Here is a 21035-nt window from a genome sequence, read left to right on the forward strand (position 1 = left end):
GTAAAGTCGGGTGATGAACCGCTACAATCTAGGCTATAAATTATTTTATTCACGCTCAGTGAAATGGTAGTTTAGGGGAAGGCCTGAAATTTAATTCAACTAGCAATAATCGCACCTCGGATAAACCTCATTGGTTACGATATTGCCCTAGCTTTGCGCAGTGAAGCATGTGCTGTATGTAAATATTTATGAGTTCAGTTAATGTAAATACCTGTAAATTAATATTATAATTTATTCTTACCTGTATATATAATTTGTAATCAATAATTGTGAAACACACTGTAACTTCCAGAATGGTAATAGACACTAGAACAATGGAGCATATTCTGTACATTATAATCTTTGTATTAGGCACTCTAGAATTTTAAAGAAGATATATTTTTGTAACGTATCTTTCTGGAAGCCTGGCCAGGATATATATATAAGGAGACAATCTTGACGGAGTCAGAGAGTTATTGTTTGGAGAGTCATTGTTCAGTAGAGTTATGGTGTAGCAAGACTATTTATCTCGTGTGACATGCAAGAGTTGCAGTCTCCATATTGAAGTGACAGTCCGTTGTTTTTAAAATGGTGTCTTGTGATGTGTTTTGTTTGTTACAGCAGTGATGAAGGTTGTGTGTGTTTAATTTGTAAATAGATGTGAATAAAATAATTGTACCAACTGACAGCATCTCGTGTGCGTCTTTGTGGATACGTTAAAGAGAATCCCCACGTTTATCAAGAAATTGAACACAGCCCTCCACATGCGATGATATGGGTGGGCTTGACCATCTGTTTGCGCCAATATGTTTCCAATGATGACTCAAAAGCTGCTATTCGTTATACTTTCCGAATAGCAATGCCGATGATTCTATACCAAATGCATGTGAGAACATAGTGCAATATTCATTTCTGCAGAGGTAATGAATGAACACAGTGACATCCTAGATGTATAACAGACACATTTCCTTTCATTAAATACAGTGGAATCTCGTTCCCAAAGATTTGGATGTCATAGATGAGCAAACATGATAAAGAAATCACAAAATCTGCAATATATGAACTTCGAATCTAATAATAGATCTTATCTCACAGTCGAAGATGAATATTTACAATGGTTTGAAATACATATGTATGGTTGACTGCTTTCTTGGTTTGTACAGTTCATCTTGTTTAGTAAAATTAATGTCATCATTAACTTTGAAACTACACATATTGCTTCACTATGTCAATTGCTTCCATCACTTTTGACACTGTTGGAATTGGCTCAGAATCTGGCTCATCACTACATTCTGCACAATCAATCGATCAATACTGATCTGTATTTAGGGCAGTCGCCCAGGTGGCAGATTCCCTATCTGTTGTTTTCCTAGCCTTTTGTTAAATGATTTCAATGACATTGGAAATTTATTGAACATCTCGCTTGGTAAGCCAACAGCCGTAGCCGTGTTGAAACACCAGATCCCGTGAGATCTCTGAAGTTAAGCAACATTGGGCATGGTCAGGAGTTGGATGGGTTGCCACGCGCTGTTGGTGGGGGGTAAGGGAATGGAGGAGCGGAAAGGAACTGGCCACCCTACTGCACGTAAACTCTGGCTCAGAAACACCTCTGCGGAGGTTTGGACCTGCCTTCGGGCAGAATAACCCTTACCTATCGCTTGGTAAGTTATTCCACAAATGCTGCTTCTGCCTTGTGTTTATCAAGTACTGTATTTTATCTACTCCCGTAGTTCCACACACTTGAAGATCAATGTTGATGTAGGTTTCAAAAAGATGTCTCCTGTAATTTGGCACCATTCTAGACTTTTCTCTCCACAACATATTTTCTGGTGAGCACCTTCCCAGTGGACATCATCTACCGCATAAGATGTGGAACACACTGAATCTAGTGAAGATACAACATGGACGATACAAGGACTCCCTTTACAAGTGGAATTATACTTCAATGCCAGAATGTAACTATGGCACCCCATGGCAAACAGTACTCCATATTGTGAGTGAGTGCAAGTTGCAATGCTATCCAGGTAGTTGGAATGACTTTTTGGAACCAGCATCTGAAGCCCAATAGTGGATCATGGAACTGGACATTCAAATTTGATATGTCATAAGATTCATGTTTCTTGTAAATGTACATTCTCTGCCCCACTTAAAATGCCCTTTTGAAGTTGGGCCATTTATCTTCCACATTTCCTACTTCAGTAACTGGAATTTGTTGTTTCAGTCTGTCCAGAAATTCTTCATGTACATTCGTATCTTTTAATTTCCACTCTCCTTTAATTTTTCCGCCAGCCCCATGGTGTAGTGGTAGCGTGTCTGCCTCTCGCCCGGAGGCCCCAGGTTTGATTCCCGGCCAGGTCAGGGATTTTTCTCTCGATCTGAGGGCTGGTTTGAGGTCCACTCAGCCTATGTGATTAGAATTGAGGAGCTATCTGACAGTGAAATGACGGCTCCTGTCTCGAAAGCCCAGAATAACAGCCGAGAGGATGCATCGTGCTGACCACATGGCCCCTCGTAGTCTGCAGGCCTTCAGGCTGAGCAGCGGTCACTGGGCAGGCCAAAGCCCTTTCAAGGGCGTTAAGTTCCACGGGGTTTGGTTTTTTTAATTTTTCCATTTTCCCCACTCTCATTTTTGCTATCACAACTCTATGATCTCTGTTGAATGCTTTGCTTGGTAAAGCTGTTAACATCCATCAACTGTTTGCAATTTACCCTTTCCACCTTTCAATTTCACTATTTTAACAAGTCTTAGTTTAGCTACTACAATTTTATGATCTTCAAATCTTGTCTTGGAATAGCTGTCACATCTTCCAATTGTCTGTGTTTCACTCTCAATTAAAATCAGATCAATCATTGTTTTGTTCTCCTTTGTCCCCATCCATATCTAGTTATTTTTCGCTGTTCTTCTTTCTGAACCATGTACTGCCCACTATTAAACCATTTATCTCACAAAAATCTAATAGTAGCTCTACTCGTGCATTTTTATTTCTGTAACTGAAAGGACCAATTATTTCTTCTTTACCTTGCCTGTCTGTTTCTATGTGGGCATTCATGTCTCCCATTATCACCACTTCTTTATCTTCGATGCACCTCTCCAATTCCTCGAAGAACTCTACTAGACTCTTCGATATTACCTGTGTGAGGTGCACATACCTGGATAAAATCTTGCACTTCGCTCTCCAATCCAAGTGTGATTTTCATGCTTATGTTGTTTACTTGGTAGATCTCCTCTGTATACTGTACCAGGTCTTCCCTTACAATAAAACCTACTCCATTGCATATTACAATTTTCGCCTCCACTTCAAAAGAACTGAAAACCTTTCCTCAATCTCTTCTGTATATTTCCTTTCCACTTGGTTTCACACAGTCCCAACAATCCAATGTCCTCAGTTCTTCTGTCTTGACGTTAAGGCTTGAGATATTTATGGTTGCAATCTTAGTCCCTGGTTGCCCTCATTTCACAGTTCCCCCAGGATGAGAAACATGTTTGAATAAATGATTTTCAATTACTCTTTAAAAGTGTATTGATAAGGTGGACCAAGCATATTTTAAATAGTTTTTAATAGCTTTAGACAAGTTAGTACAGGAACAAATGCAAATACCTATTATGATTAAGCTTATCAACATCAGGAATGGCGTGTCACTTTTGGGGGAAGTCCTAAACGGTTTCCGAGGCCTCAACTCGCTCTCAGTCATTTTATATGGTATTAGTTTGATTGGCTCGCCACACCCAAAGGCATTTTATACCTACTGCTAGGATTCTTTCAGGCCACTCCTAACATTGGGTAACAGACACCTTTTGCAGCCACCCCTAACATGGAGTGCAGACACTGCTAGATGGACTTATCTCCACCAAGGTATCATCAGCCCTCCTGAAGAGCCTTATCTGCCCAAAGCCATTGGCCTATTTAGATTGTATTTTTAATCATCCCTGAGTTCAGGGCTGCCTCTTCCACTATCTCCACCAAACTGAAGTTCACCTCCACCGTAGATGCTGTTGAGGTCTTCACTCGTAACCCTGAGCTGGGACTCTTGCCAGATATTGCACACTGGATCAGTGTGCTCTGGAACTCCCATAGGCAGGGGTGCCAATCTCTGGGTAGTGCTGCCTCCAAAGAGGGTCCCTACCTGCTACCTTACTGCTCTTGAAAGAACGATAAATTTTGCTAAAAAGGAAAGCCATATAAAAAAGTTACAGAAAATATTCATTTCAAAGCTCATTTACTGGTGATAGGACAGCTGTTTAGAGAATGTATAGTTCTTTTTTGGGTATACGAGGCAAATGAGTTGTGGTGATATGGGAGTTTATGTATTCATGTTTTCACTGTTCATAGCTTCATTTGTCAACACTCCATGTTGCTGTGTTCACTGCGCACTCCAGAGAAGAGGTACCAATTTTGTCAGAAAGCACTCAACTGAAGAGATTATGAAGATATTTTCTACAATGATAAGAAAACTAAAGTAAATGAAGGCTCACACACAGTAAAATAAACCTACCCAAACAATGAAGTCCTTTGGTGCAGAATCTATCCTACCAGTTGGAGCCAGGGAAACTGGAATATGCTCTATACTAACAGCTGAAATCTTGACCCGTCCAGAAAGGTGAATGACAAGGTAGCCTTTGGCTCCACGAAAAGCCCAGCATTCTCCTGGAATGACTCCTGGCTAGAACAATATGAAAATGTACTATTAGATAACAGAATAAACCGGGCGAGTTGGCCGTGCGCGTAGAGGCGCGTGGCTGTGAGCCTGCATCTGGGAGATAGTAGGTTCGAATCCCACTATCGGCAGCCCTGAAAATGGTTTTCCGTGGTTTCCCATTTTCACACCAGGCAAATGCTGGGGCTGTACCTTAATTAAGGCCACGGCCGCTTCCTTCCAACTCCTAGGCCTTTCCTATCCCATCGTCGCCATAAGACCTATCTGTGTCGGTGCGACGTAAAGCCCCTAGCAAAAAAAACAGAATAAATTAAAAAAGTAATTGAAATCCTTCCACAGACTGCTTTATAAACAAAATACAACTAAACAAGCACAAAGAAATTCATACTTTATAAGAACAACAACAGGAAGAATTCAAGTTTGCAATGCTAATACTCATGAGTCTAAAAAAATTAATATTGGACTGTTTAGAGTGCCTTTCTACCAATCATTATTTGCAGTGTCCAACATCTCTCTTATCAGATCTGTTTTTCTTAAAACCTTTTCTGCAAACTGTACTGTTATAAAGAGAGAAAATTTGAGAGTTAGCTTGTGGAGGGTAATCTCGAGAACCACTCTTTCAGTAATTCTTTCCCAATTACAAGGCTTATTTCTCACAGATTATTATAGGTTATACAGATCATCATGCTAGCTTATCTGGTGAGGAAAAAGTTTAAATGAATGTGGAGCAAGTCAAAGAAGTTGCTTATCCAGAACCCTTAACCTTTCCACTGCTGAGAAAGTTTTCCCTGTACATTCACCCAGCTGAGTTATTTTTAATAATTGACATGAATACATAAAAGTAAAATTTAACATGGGAAAACCAGAGAGGATCTCGACTTCTTGTCTTAAATTGTTATGCTGCCTATGGCAGGTCCTCAACTGATCACAAACACAAAATATAACTATGCTATGTGCAGCAAATTCAAAGTTGCCCAACATAAAAGGCAAACAATCCGACAAACATCAAAATAATACAATAAAAAAATAATGAAAGAGCAATAAATGCTTAACTTACATGTTTCTGGTGGTTACAGAAGATCATAACTGTCCATGATCAAACAAATATGTAACTACACTGAATACAGTAACTTCAGGGCTGCCAAAATGAGTAAAAATATATCTACATTTTACAGTAAAAAAAATTAGGATGATTATGATGAATGAGAATATATTAAAAAATTCCAAAGCATCTTTGCCTGAAATCACTTAACGAAAAATAGTCCATACCAATAAATTATGGATTATCCAACACTGGTAATTTCAAACTAGTAGGTAGCCTGTATGTTTCTTCTTTGGAAGTATTTCCACTGTTGTAAACATGATTTTTGAACTCAGCAGCGTTTTCTCCAAGACAGACTTGAATATCTATTTGTTTCTTTTAGGTTATTTTAGTGAATCACAGGAGGAAAGAAACATGAGGGATAAACAGCTGGACAAAGCAAACATAAAACATTAAATTTTGAAAAGGTATTGAACCAGGAATGCTGGTTTAGCATACTACTCTAAGTGTTTCGAATTTAAAATATGCGCTACACGTGAGAAGAGCTGAATGCTGGTAGCGAACTGGGCGAGAGCTTGCTGCTGACCGGTCAAGGACAAACTATGTCACTTCCAACATTCCATTCCTTCTATGGTTAATAAGTAGCTTAATAAAAATTGTACAATCACTTTAACTACAGTTGAACCAGACTTATACGTATATCAAAGGAAGAGAAACATCTACTTGTAACTGAGAATTACTTAGAAATCAGACTTACACAATACATCACATATTTACTGAAAAACGAATGGAATAGACCTACATGTGTAAATCCTTGCAAATAATAAATACATTTACTGAAGAACCAATGGAATAGACCTGCATGTGTAAATCCTTGCAAATAATAAATACATTAAGACAGAAAATATTATTTTGAACTTGGCCCAGCCTTAAAGAAATCAGATAGTTTGGCTTGTTTTACTTTTCTTGCATTAAGAGTATAAACCTCCTTTTGAAAACTTAGTAATGAATTCAAAGCATTTTCACTACAACTTTTCGCACTGATGTAACGCCTACACACATCGATTGCATTTAACACTTCACTCAGTTGAGGTGTTTCAAGATTCAAGTCATTATCTCCATCTCCATCACTGTCACTATCACTTGTAGCTGGTCGATCACTACCGCGTTGTTGACATACATCAGCAATAATGTCTTCATCCAGTAGTTCTCCACATACAGCCAGATTATCATCGAAATGCACAAAAGTATCGAATTCTACACCCTCCGGTAGCGTTAGCTCACTGCCAGACAAAACTTCGTCCCCATAATCATCACTGGGGGCAGCCAATTCTAGTAAGACACCAGCTTTGTGGAAACAGTTGCTGATTGTGGAGGATGACACCTGCTTCCAGGCAGTCGAAATAAAGTCCATAGCTTGTAGCAAATTAATGGAGATAGGTTCATTTCCTGCATCACTCAGTGTTATCAAATGTTGAACCAGCATTTTTCTATAATGCACTTTGAAATTTGCAATGATGTCCAAATCAAGCAGTTGTAGAACACTGGTACAGTTAGGGGGAAAAATTCCACTCGGACATTCTCCAGAACGATTTGAGATGGATGTGCTGTACATCGATTCATAAGAAGAAGGATCTTCTTCTGTTTCTTTTTCATTTTAATTTCCAGTTTTTTCAACCACTGTTCCATTAGAAGCATAGTCATCCAAGAATTTCTGTTGGATTCATATTCCGTAGGTTTTGTTTTCGCACCCTTAAAACACCTTGGATTCTTTGATTTTCCTATCACAAGTGGAGGAAGTTTGTCAGATCCATCTGCATTGGTAGCGAGAAGTACTGTTACATGAATTTTACTTTTCTTCCCTCCATGGCATGAGTCACCTTTTTCAGCTAATGTTTTGCTGGGAAGGAGAATGTAGAATAGGCCAGTCTCATCACAATTGTAGATGTTTGGAGGCTGATAATCACTTACGATGCCCGGCAGAACCTCTTCTTTCCAGTGTTGCACCACGACGTCGTCCACAGCTTTTGAGTCACTGCAAATTGTTCTCCCTGTGATTCCATGATCTTTAAATCCTTGCAACCATCCTGATGAAGCTTTGAAATCAGCAGTGATACTCATCTTTTTAGCTAAATCTATCACCTTTGCCTTCAGCATGTCGCCACTAATTGGTAGAGCTGCAGCCCGCTTTTACTGGTACCATGTGAAAATTGCTTTCTCCAAATCTACGTACCTTCCTTCTTGCTGACGGCTGCGCTTTGCTGATTTTGAACCCAGTTCTGAGAACTCATCCAAAATAGTGTTTCTTTTACTGATGACTGTACATAGCGTTGTATAAGCAATCCCTAAGTCTGAAGCAATTGTACTTTTTGTTTTGTGTGGATTAGCATCCACTTCTTGTATAAATTTTACTTTTTCATCTAGGGTATAACTTTTCCTTTTTCTGTTCTCCATGGCTAATCAAAAGCAACTGAATGACAAAACTACTGTTCAACAGTAAACACCACATACCGGCACCGTGGACATTTTACTTCTCTGTTGTTCCCACGAAAGAAATTCTCATATTCAAACAAATTTACCGTATTTTCTTTTGTTTCCGCACCGAAACCGTCCACTTTGCTTGTAATGTAACTTAATCTTTGGCGGCTTGTGAAGGTAAAAAAACGACTTAGGTAGAGGAGGAGCGAGATAGAGAGCGAAGGGGACTCGATCGGTTGGCCTTTGTTAAGCCGCCAACAAGTAAGTGTCAATCATGTCACTCGGCGAAACTCTTTGTGTTCTGTTTCAGCACCGAAACCAGACCGCTGTACTTCCGCCTACGCCGGCTAAGTGGAAACTTCGTAAATGCAGTAGTTTCTTTTAAAAAAGCATGTGCTCATTACAATTACGCAAAACTCAGTTATATTTCACTGACACTTAATACATATAACAGCAAATTACGTATAAACGGATTACGTTTAAATAAGGTTTAATTAACATGCCTTTAAATTACATTTTGCCGGGACCTAAAGGAAATTACGTACAAGTACGAATTACGTAGAATAGAGTTACGTATAAAGTAGGTTCAACTGTACATCACTGTGTAGCCAGTATCAGAACCTACATAACTACCAAGTTTTACAAAATTTGTAACGGATTAACGGAGTTACACAGGCTGAAGTGATAGCTGAGTTCCGTGATGCATACGGCAGATTCAGAATAAAAGAAGCCAGATGACAAGTCTAGGCACAGTATTATCCCGCAGCCCAGCCATGCGGTTGGCTGATGGAAGTTCTACAACAAGATATTGTCAGTGTTGAAAGTCTGCTGTTAAACGCTATACGAAGTTTGTCATGTAATGTGTCTAAAATATTTTCAGTCAGTAAGGAAATTTAACTTTGCATTTCAAGTAGTGCAGTTTTGAACTTGTACTTTCCAAGTGACATAACATATCAGGAAATATTCATTCATAATTTTGAACAGTGAATTTGAACTTATAGTCAGATATTTGTTTATTTGGAAAACCAAAACAGCAAGAAGCCGAATTACAGAGTTTCGCAGTGACAAAAATATTTACAATGGAGTAGCACATAGCAAACATATAAAAATAAGTGGAAGAACAATGAGGTAAAAACATCTAATGATAAAAATAGAGGAAAAAATTAAAAACTACCAAACTAACTGTAGAGACACCAATTAACAACAAACATGAAGGCAAAAGAAACAATGAGAAAAATTAAAGACTGAACGTAAAACGAAGAGAAGAACTTACAGCTAGGCACACTAAGATAAATATAACACATAAGTAATGGTATAGTACAGTAAAAAATAAATAAATATTACGTTATGTACAAAAGAAGGGGCAGCATAGCGAAGAGAAAAAAGGAATATGAAGAAAATGTACTAGGTTAGGTTAAGGAAGAATCGATTAAAGGCGGCATCGTCTGTTAGGTCATCAGCCCAGAGACTGGTTGGATCCTCAAATAGCACCACCAAAGGTTATGCGGTTATGAGGAAACCCCAAAAACCAATGGCAGCACTAAAATGAGGCATACTAGGCAAGATAAGGAGTGAGGTAGTTTGCCATTGCTTTCCTCACTGGGTCAGAAAGTACTATTGCAGCACAACTGACCCTATGAGCAGCACTTTTCATAACACTCAGATGCACTAGTCATGCTCTGAATGTCATTACTCAGCACTACCCATACCCCAGCAACTTCCATCTTGTCACAGCCATGGATGTTGACTGGGACTTCGGTGGAAGCTACACTTTACTCTGGCAGAAGATAAAGAGTTAAGGAGGGTTGGTATGTGGATAAATAAAGTTCTCTGAATGAGAGAGAGGCGGGAATATGGAATATGAAGGGGTGGATTAATCCTGATTTTGCAAGTTAGAACATGTAGGGAAAAGAAGGATACAGGTTCATGAGAATGAAATAATTGTTAACAGCGTTATATAGGAATCTAAGGTCAGCTACTTTCCTGTATTGAACTCTAATATCAGAGCTGAACTCTAATATTAGAACTTGTGTTTTCGAGTGGAAGCATTAACTTAGTCTTTAGAACAGTGTATTGAAACTTAGGTTTTCTGGTGTGCAGCTCAAATGCTTGTTGACATTTAACTTCATATTAAAGTTAAATGAACACAGTAACTTCAGTGAACGGAACTAATTTCACCAGCAAATGATTAGAAAATCATATGTATCCTCATTTGTGTTTAAACTTAACGTAGTACACTATGCGATCAAAAGTATCCAGACACCTGGCTGAACATGACGTACAAGTTTGTGGTGCCCTCCAACGGTAATGCTGGAATTCAATATGGTGTTGATGACAGCTTCCACTCTTGCAGACATACGTTCAATCAGGTGCTGGAAGATTACTTGGGGAATGCAGCCCATTCTTCATGGAGCGCTGCACCGAGGAGAGGTAGCGATGTCGGTCGGTGAGGCCCGGCACGAAGTTGGCGTTCCAAAACATCCCAAAGGTGTTCTATAGGATTCAGGTCGCGATTCTGTGCAGGCCAGTTCATTACAGGGATGTTATTGTCGTGTAACCACTCCGCCACAGGCCGTGCCGATCGTGTTGAAAGATGCAATCACCATCCCCGAAGTGCTCTTCAACAGTGGGAAGCAAGAAGGTGCTTAAAACATCAATGTAGGCCTGTTCTGTGATAGTGCCACGCCAAACAACAAGGGGTGAAAGCCCCCTCCATGAAAAGCACGACCACACCATAACACCACCACCTCCGAATTTTACTGTTGGCACTACACACGCTGGCAGATAACATTCACCAGGCATTCGCCATACCCACACCCTGCCATCTGATCGCCACACTCTGTAACGTGATTTGTCACTCCACACGTTTTCCCACTGTTCAATCATCCAATGTTTACGCTCCTCACACCAAGTGAGGCATCGTTTGGCATTGACCTGCGTGATGTGTGGCTTATGGGCAGCTGCTCGACCATGAAATCCAAGTTTTCTCACCTCCTGCCGAACTGTCATAGTACTTGGAGTGGATCCTGATGCAGTTTGGAATTCCTGTGTGATGGTCTGGATAGATGCCTGCCCATTACACTTGACGACCCTCTTCAACTGTCGGCAGTCTCTGTCAGGCAACAGACGAGGTCGACCTGTACGCCTTCGTGCTATACGTGTCCCTTCACGTTTCCACTTCACTATCACATCAGAAACAGTGGACCCACGATGTCAAATGACTACTGAGGTTGCTGCTATGGAGTACCTGGCAGTAGGTGGCAGCACAAAGCACCTAAGATGAAAAACATATGTTTTTGGGGGTGTCCGGATACTTTTGATCACACAGTGTAGTATTAGTGAATGGAGCTAAATTCACTCCATGTAAACAATCTAAGTGTTACCTTCGTGCCATAATTATGTGCGAACGGAACTAATTTCATGTGTAGGCATTTAACTTCTTCAACTAAAAGTAAAGTTATTGCAGTGAACACTGACACAACATTGTGATGCGCTAATTTGTAAGTAGCCTAATCCAAAGCAATAGTAGGATGTAGTAAAAGTCTATAAGAATTTGTGTCCTCTTTTGCCAAACAGTGAAATGCACAAGTGAATTATTTCTTTTACAAACAATCTTTAAAACTGTGCCAAGTGAAATTTATGTTAAATAGCACGTGTTTGATTTCTTCAACCTTCGACCACAGAACAGTCTCTATTTCCTCTTAAATATATGACAAGTTCAGTTACAAGCAAATTATCACAAAAATAATTTATTCTATTCAACACAAGCCACGTGCTACATGGGTGAAATCTACATAATACTATATACACTTCTCAGGGACATGTTTTGCCCCTGTTAAGGGCATCATCAGCCTGTAGGTAACCTTAAGGTCAAATGTCTGAAACATTATCTATCCATACAAGGATTAAATTGGAAAATAGATTACACCTTAAAAACATCTTATGTTACAATTATAATATAAAAAATGCCACATTACACACTAAGGGTATTGAGATTTGATATGTCTATACTCATGAAAATTAAAATGAAAATGAAAACTAATTTTTTTTTATTAATTAAGAATTTGCACATCATTCATTCATTCAATCAATCAATCAATCAATCAATCAATCAATCAATCAATCAATCAATCAATCAATCAATCAATCAATCAATCAATCAATACTGATCTGCATTTAGGGCAGTCGCCCAGGTGGCAGATTCCCTATCTGTTGCTTTCCTAGCCTTTTCCTAAATGATTTCAGAGAAATTGGAAATTTATTGAACGTCTCCCTTGGCAAGTTATTCCAATCCCTAACTCCCCTTCCTATAAATGAATATTTGTCCTAGTTTGTCCTCTTGAATTCCAACTTCATCTTCATATTGTGATCTTTCCTACTTTTATAAACGCCACTCAAACTTATTCGTCTACTAATGTCACTCCATGCCATCTCTCCGGTGACAGCTCAGAACATACCACTTAGTCAAGCAGATTGTCTCCTTTCTCCCGAGTCTTCCCAGCCCAAACTTTGCAACATTTTTGTAACGCTATGGAATCAACGTCTACATCACATACCACTTAGTCGAGCAGCTCTTCTTCTTTCTCTCAGTTCTTCCCAACCCAAACTTTGCAACATTTTTGTAACGCTACTCTTTTGTCGGAAATCACCCAGAACAAATCGAGCTGCTTTTCTTTGGATGTTTTCCAGTTCTTGAATCAGGTAATCCTGGTGAGGGTCCCATACACTGGGACCATACTCTAGTTGGGGTCTTACCGGACGTATATGCCCTCTCCTTTACATCCTTACTACAACCCCTAAACACCCTCATAGCCATGTGCAGAGATCTGTACCCTTTATTTACAATCCCATTTATGTGATTACCCCAATGAAGATCTTTCCTTATATTAACACCTAGATACTTACAATGATCCCCAAAAGGAACCTTCACCCCATCAACGCAGTAATTAAAACTGAGAGGACTTTTCCTATTTGTGAATCTCACAACCTGACTTTTATCCCGTTTATCAACATACCATTGCCTGCTGTCCATCTCACAACATTTTCGAGGTCACGTTGCAGTTGCTCACAATCTTGTAACTTATTTATCACTCTATAGAGAATAACATCATCTGCAAAAAGCCTTACCTCCGATTCCACTCCTTTACTCATATCATTTATATATATAAGAAAACATAAAGGTCCGATAATACTGCCTTGTGGAATTCCCCTCTTAATTATTACAGGGTCAGATAAAGCTTCACCTACTCTAATTATCTGAGATCTATTTTCTAGAAATATAGCAACCCATTCAGTCACTCTTTTGTCTAGTCCAACTGCACTCATTTTTGCCAGCAGTCTCCCATGATCCACCCTATCAAATGCTTTAGACAGGTCAATCGCGATACAGTCTATTTGACCTCCAGAATCCAAGATATCTGCTATATCTTGCTGGAATCCTACAAGTTGAGCTTCAGTGGAATAACCTTTCCTAAAACCGAACTGCCTTCTATCAAACCAATTATTAATTTTACAAACATGTCTAATATAATCAGAAAGAATGCCTTCCCAAAGCTTACATACAATGCATGTCAAACTTACTGGCCTGTAATTTTCAGCTTTATGTCTATCACCCTTTCCTTTATACACAGGGGCTACAATAGCAACTCTCCATTCATCTGGTATAGCTCCTCCGACCAAACAATAATCAAATAAGTACTTCAGATATGGTACTATATCCCAACCCATTGTCTTTAGTATATCCACAGAAATCTGATCAATTCCAGCTGCTTTTCTAGTTTTCAACTTTTGTATCTTATTGTAAATGTCATTGTTATCATATGTAAATTTTATTACTTCTTTGGCCTTAGTCTCCTCCTCTATCTCGACATTATCCTTGTAACCAACAATCTTTACATACTGCTGACTGAATACTTCTGCCTTTTGAAGATCCTCACATACACACTCCCCTTGTTCATTAATTATTCCTGGAAAGTCCTTCTTGGAACCTGTTTCTGCCTTAAAATACCTATACATACCCTTCCATTTTTCACTAAAATTTGTATGACTGCCAATTATGCTTGCCATCATGTTATCCTTAGCTGCCTTCTTTGCTAGATTCAATTTTCTAGTAAGTACCTTCAGTTTCTCCTTACTTTCACAGCCATTTCTAACTATTTCTTTCCAGTCTGCACCTCCTTCTTAGTCTCTTTATTTCTCTATTATCATAAGGTGGGTCTTTACCATTCCTTACCACCCTTAAAGGTACAAACCTGTTTTCGCATTCCTCAACAATTTCTTTAAACCCATCCCAGAGTCTGTTTACATTTTTATTTACCGTTTTCCACCGATCATACTTACTTTTTAGAAACTGCTTCATGCCTGCTTTATCAGCCATATGGTACTGCCTAATAGTCCTACTTTTAAGACCTTCCTTTCTATCACATTTATTTTTAACTACCACAAAAACAGCTTCATGATCACTAATACCATCTATTACTTCAGTTTCCCCTATAGAGCTCATCTGGTTTTATCAGCAGCACATCCAGGATATTTTTACCTCTGGTTGGTTCCATCACTTTCTGAATCAGCTGTCCTTCCCATATTAACTTATTTGCCATTTGTTGGTCATGCTTCCTGTCGTTCGCATTTCCTTCCCAATTGACATCTGGCAAATTCAGATCTCCCGCTACAATCACATTTCTTTCCATGTCGTTTTCCACATAGCTGACTAACCTATCAAATAATTCCGAATCCGCGTCAGTGCTACCCTTTCCTGATCTGTACACTCCAAATATATCAAGTTGCGTATTATCTTTAGAAATGAGCCTTACACCTAGAATTTCATGTGTCTCATCTTTAACTTTTTCGTAGCTTACAAATTCTTCTTTCACCAGAATGAACACTCCCCCTCCCACCCTTCCTATCCTATCTCTACGATACACACTCCAGTGCCGTGAGAAAATTTCTGCATCCATTATATCATTTCTCAGCCATGATTCAACTCCTATTACAATATCTGGTAAATATATATCTATTAAATTACTTAATTCTATTCCTTTCTTTACAATACTTCTACAGTTCAACACTAACAATTTTATGTCATCCCTACTTGATTTCCAGTTACCTGTTCCCTTATCACCGCTCCCTTGGCCATGCCGTTTCCCTGAATGTACCTCCCTATTACCCTTCCAAACAAATTTCCTAACTTATACGTACCACTGCGGTTTAAACGAAGGCCATCTGAGCGCAGATCCCTATCTCCTACCCACCCATTAGGATCTAGAAATTTCACTCCCAGTTTCCCATTGGGATAGTAACAATCTTGAGTAAAGATTGTAATCTTCTTTGGGTATATCAATCCCAAATGTTCCGTATCTGAACTTGGTGAAAACAATGTCCATTAGTTATAAACAACAGCTGGATATTTAAGAATAAATTAAATAAGTTGAGTGTTGTGATTAAATTGTTGTAAATTAAAAAAATGATCGTATGTTTGCTGTCGCGTAAAGCGGTGTCACAATTCCAAGTTTAGGCTGCTGCTTAATTGTTAAATTGTGTCCTTGATGATATGAACAGTTGTGTGTGAATATTCTTACTTGTAGATGTAATTATTAGCCTTTGAGAGGGATATTGTCTGTAATGAATTAAAAGAGAAATTAAAATTAGTATTTTGAAGCACGCGTATTGACAAGAAATTTCAAGTAGTTAGTATGTCAATTGAGAAGTAACTTACTTGTCAAGGTAGTGCTAAGTAGATCTGACTGTTCCGGCAGCTCCTGCCTGACTAACATTTCTATTCCTAGTGTTATACTTGTGCGGTAAAGGAGGGGTTGGGTGTAGAGTGGGAGGGGGCTTACATTGATCTTTAATCACCTGTGTCATTACTGGAGGGGTGTTAATAGAGGTAGTGTGGGTAGACCTGACGTTTGGCTTGGTGGATGAAATATTTGGATGAGAGGATTTAAAGAGTCTGGTTTTTATTCTGGTGTGAATTCGCGATGTGTATTCATCACATCATACACTGGCTGGGATTCAAACCAATTCCATCTTTGTGAGAAGCCAGTGACAATGTCACTCAGTTATCATGCACTATAAAAATGTGAATTGCATTCAACAGTTAACAGTTAACGCATCATTTGTGGGTTTAAATCTGGCAGAGGTAATCTAGTTCCTGAAGAGCAGATAAAATGCCAGTCGACATCCCATCTCATTATGTCGGCATGTAAAAGATCGTTTGGTGACATTTGATGTTCACCTGACAACAGACAGCTAGTTTAATCAGCCATCTGCTGGAGTAAAACTGAACAGAACATGGCAGCTGGCATGAAGGAATGACTAGTCACTGACCTAGCTAGGCCAGAAGCCACTTCCCTGAGCCAGAATTTACTCGTAATAGGGTGCCCATTTCCTTTCAGCTCTTCCAACTAATAGCACATAGGCAACCCATTCAAGAGTTGACTACACACAGAGCTACTTCATGGATCTCACAGGATCCCTTGTTGTACATAGTAAATTGGTAAGTAGATACTTTGAGTGTTTAGTCACCAACTTACTTGAATAACTGTGCGAGGGTTGCTGGGAGAAGGCCACGACCATAATGTCACACCAAGAAGAGAGAGAATAGTAGTCCTGATATTGTAGGTATCAGTATATCGTGTGTTGATAATACTTCCCCCTGGAAAACAAAAATTTCAGTAGAAAACTTTGTGAACTGCAACCAGATTCCTAATCAATAATAAGGAAATAATGTGATAAGTATACAAACAGATTTCAGTTTTAACATACAAGATCTAAAACATATAGAATATCAACTGATTTTTACATTCTCCAAAATGTACATAAATACATTTAAAACAGAAAGCAGAGCGGGTAAAAGGAGCAATGGGAAGGGGACACAAGGACAGTTATGAAAAAATAAGGCAACTACCACCTTAATCAGACTTCAAACTCCATTGAGGGGCCAGCTTGACAAATCTGACAAAGTTGAAAAGCAAAAAGGAGCTCGTCAGGGACCGAGAAGAAAAGGATGCAGAAGAATTGGGACTGATGAAGAGAGAGTTAATCCATTTGAAGGTACCACTGTATAAAGTTGTGGAGATTGTCCTTGACCTTTTGTGTTTTCTATGTCTCCCCCTTCCGACACGTCATAAGTGTTTATCCTATTGTGTGTTCCTTTCGATGTTTCTTTCTCCATACTATGGCTTGATTTGCACTTGTTTGTTCCTTTCCGTTACTAATGTATTTACTTGTGTATTCACCTTGCTTTTTTTTACAATTTGTAGACAAAAAGTTCTAAGGAGAGCATTGTACGAGGGGCAGTAACTGGAGGTATTTAACCTATCACAAGCAGGTGGCTTGCTGGTTGTCTTCTGGTATGCAAAGAAGTACAGATGGAAAGTACAGTAGAAGTCCACTATAGTGAGTACGGCATATAGCGAGAACTCCGTTGAACAACAATTTTTTTTCTGTCCCTTGAAAATTCCCTTCAGTTACAGCGAGAACCCTATCACTGATGCATCCATTATTATGAGCGATTAAGCGTGCGTTATTATTTCCATAATTGAGTTTATGGACTCCAGCAATTACAAAGAATGTGAACGATCAACTTTGACATAGTTTTCGCGCTATGTGCACTAGCAAGCTCTCTAGCCGACATTCGAACTCGAAGGAAATGTCGGAATTGATTAGTAATACTCACTGACTGTTGTTCCGTAAACACAATTCGAAAATGAAAGAGAACATGTTTCCATAATAAATGTGTAATTAACCTGGCCAATAATAGTAGTTAACTCTTTAGAAATAAAGGCTGAATTAAACAATCCATTAATTTAATGTACTGAAATTAAGCAAGAATGTGATACATATCAAAATACGGCATGCTGAGCTGAGTAGCTCAGATGGTTGAGGTGCTGGCCTTCTGACCTCAACTTGGCCGGTTCGATCCTGGCTCAGTCCGGTGGTATTTGAAGGTGCTCAAATACGTCAGCCTCATCTCAGTAGATTTACTGGCATGAAAAAGAACTCCTGCAGGAATAAATTCTGGCACATCGGTGTCTCTGAAAATCACAAAAGTAGTTATTGGGACCTAAAGTCAATAATATTATTTTTTAAAATATGGCGCAGAAAGGACGACCGATTTGTGAGGTTAGTTTATTCAGTAAAACCTCGTTTGGATGTTTCTGCTGGGGACAAGGAAAGAGAATGTGTTAAGCGAGAAAACAAAGGCTACTATTTAATACACGAATCAGAACTATCCAACATGAATACGTTTTATGTTCTATATGTGCGGAGACAGTGAAAGAGATGGGCTATCTACTGTTTCTAAAGATGAGAGTATTAAAAGCCGTGGAAAAGATGAGAGAACAAATATGAAAATCTTTTCCATTGGGGCGTATTAAATAACAATGGTGTATAAGGTGTGCAAAACACCAGACAACAAATATAAAACATTGCACTGGGGTCCATAAAAGTATGAGTGCATTATTTGCAGATCACACTCTTTGTAAAACAACTAAAGTCTTATATTTTGGACCAGTAGGTTATTAAACGTTTTCTGGTCACACTCTTCGGCCATGAATTATTGGAGGTTAAACTTGGGCATGTGCGAGAGGATTACTTTAACAGCCATCTTGAATGCGACAACACTTTGATCGACTCGAGTCGAAACTCGAAGGTGCAATTTTCAACATACGCGCCACTGTTGATAGATGTGAATGCTTGTCCTCTTCCTGGATTTTGTCTTCGTTAGTAAGCGAATGTCACAACTTTTTCAGTACCGGTACTATAACTAGGCTACACAATAATATGACCACGCCAGTCAACTTAACATGATTGTGTTCCTTATCCGTACGTAGGCTATCATCTGACAAATATTTGCTACCTTTCACTGTATGACTCAACATGGAATAAATTTCTAAACTTCTGAAAGGAATGCGAAAAACAAGCACAACATGCTTTCTAGGTTATTCAGCAATATCAGTGAAAATCAGAGAGCAAAACTGAACTTTCCTGAAGCTAATGGCTTCCTTCCCGAAGGTGTAATTTACCCTCTCAAGTTCAGGAATTCAAGGCCATTTCTCGTTTTCACGCAACTGTCTCAAAGCAGCCTCTGTGGCGAGTTTGAAATCTGTTCCTTTTACAAGGGATGACAAAGAACATTTTCAGGGCTAGGAAAAATATGATCTACTACGCGGTAGCAGTAAAATCTGTGATGTCTTAAGTGAGGCATTTTTTATATAGATTTAATATGCTGTCAATCAGGACTTTGAATTTACACCGTGCTAAGCAAGACATCATTTTAATGAAAAAAACCCTAACAAGGTTTCACTGTATTTTCTTGTGTCTGCTTAAATTTTGGAAAGACTATTCCCTTGTAAATTTATGGTGAAAAGGTTATCATTACTCTACTAGCACTTGAAATATATCTTTGTGATGCATATAAGGTTAAGTAAGGTTAAATGACGCTGTCTGAATAAGAAAATGAAACGTTTGCCACAGAAGCCACTGGAGTGATACTACTCCAATTTTTCAGAATGAAATTGAACATACGCGTTCATGTTGTCTTGGAATTAGAAAAATAACCAACAAGTAAGCCGTAGTATGGAAATCTGCAAAAAGGCAAGTTTTGAACAAACTGGATTGCCATTTCATACCGATTTTAATGTATGTGAGGGTCCGCCCAAATTTTTTTAAATTAAAAAAATCAGATATAACAACAATCTGCTATAGCGAGTACGTTTTTCACCGTTGTGAATTCTTGCTATAACGGACTTCTACTGTAAGTACTCTGGAGCTAATTTCTGTGCAGGTATTACAAAATCCTGAGCACAAAAATATCATTAAAAGAGTGACTTTTTCAGAAGATTTCAGGTACTTTCTTCATTTTTAAAAGGTATATATTAAATGCAAAAATCATACATATCAGATTAAGTTATGTTACATTTTAAGTATAAAAACAAACAAAATTAGCAACAACTAAGTAAGTCAGTGAACAGCATAAAGATTTCATCATATCAAGCTGAGAGCTGACCGCAATTGGCATAATTACAGTGACTGACATAAGATGACGATGATGATGCTTGTTGTTTAAATGGGTCTAACACCGAGGTCATCGGCCTCTAATGGTACGAAATAAAATGACAACAAAAAGTTCAAAATCATCCACTGACCAAAATAAAAAAATGTCATGAAGAATGAATGTATGGACATGAACAAAAAAACAAAACAAAAAACAAGCAAACAAAAAAAGTGGATTTGACTAAAAAAAGGTCATAATAGTATTACTGACCAAGGGACCACTTATAAAGCACAATCCTGAATCGAGGATGCTTGATGTCTAAAGGGGTCCAAAATCCAGTTCAAAGGCCTCTCAGAATGGTTCTTATCGCTAGTAAAGTAGAACCATGGTATTTGTCATGTTGGGGTACTAATCAAAAGTAGTGATGACTCACGGTGTTCCACACGATGGTACTACTCACAAGTATTGCACGTCGTACAGGTAACACAAACCTATGGTGTTTCTCACACAATGGCGCCACTCACAGCCAGCGCAAACCGATGAGGTTCCTCACCTAGGTGTACTAGTCACGGGCGCCGATATTCCTGTGGTGTTCCTCACATAGTGGGTACTAATCACAGACAATGCAGACCCACGGTGTCGCTCATATAGTGGTACAACTCACAGGCAATGCCCAGACCAGCGGTGTTGCTCACATGGGTACGACTCACGGGTACTGGAAAACCACAGGGGAAGCACTCTCTGCTGATACTAATCACAAACCTGTTTCGTACCTAATATAGTGGTACTACTTGCAAGTAAAGGTGACAAATGGTGTTCCCCGCGTGATGGTACTAATCAAAAGTAGTTTCATGATCCTAAGACAATCATCCCTTGGTCGCC

The 21035-nt window shown here is 38.9% G+C and overlaps 1 protein-coding gene and 1 non-coding gene across 8 annotated transcripts in view; both read right to left on the reverse strand.

Annotated features, from left to right (window-relative positions):
* Nucleotides 1-21035, reverse strand: part of LOC136884987 (klaroid protein) — a 184206-nt gene that overhangs the window by 50824 nt on the left and 112347 nt on the right. For all 7 annotated transcript variants that reach the window (XR_011019001.1, XM_068230421.1, XM_068230419.1 and 4 more), the window contains 2 exons: nt 16690-16811; nt 4474-4641 (listed from right to left, as the gene is read on the reverse strand). Coding sequence is in view for 6 of the 7 variants with exons in the window: in XM_068230421.1 (XP_068086522.1) it covers nt 4474-4641; nt 16690-16811 (290 nt within the window). In the remaining variant the exon portion in view is untranslated. The remainder of the gene's footprint in view (nt 1-4473; nt 4642-16689; nt 16812-21035) is intronic.
* On the reverse strand, nt 21-160 carry LOC136859286 (U4 spliceosomal RNA). The gene has a single exon (XR_010858936.1). It is a non-coding gene; the product is annotated as a U4 spliceosomal RNA (small nuclear RNA).

This window comes from Anabrus simplex, chromosome 1 (genome assembly GCF_040414725.1).
Source record: "Anabrus simplex isolate iqAnaSimp1 chromosome 1, ASM4041472v1, whole genome shotgun sequence".
Classification (NCBI taxonomy): domain Eukaryota; kingdom Metazoa; phylum Arthropoda; class Insecta; order Orthoptera; family Tettigoniidae; genus Anabrus; species Anabrus simplex.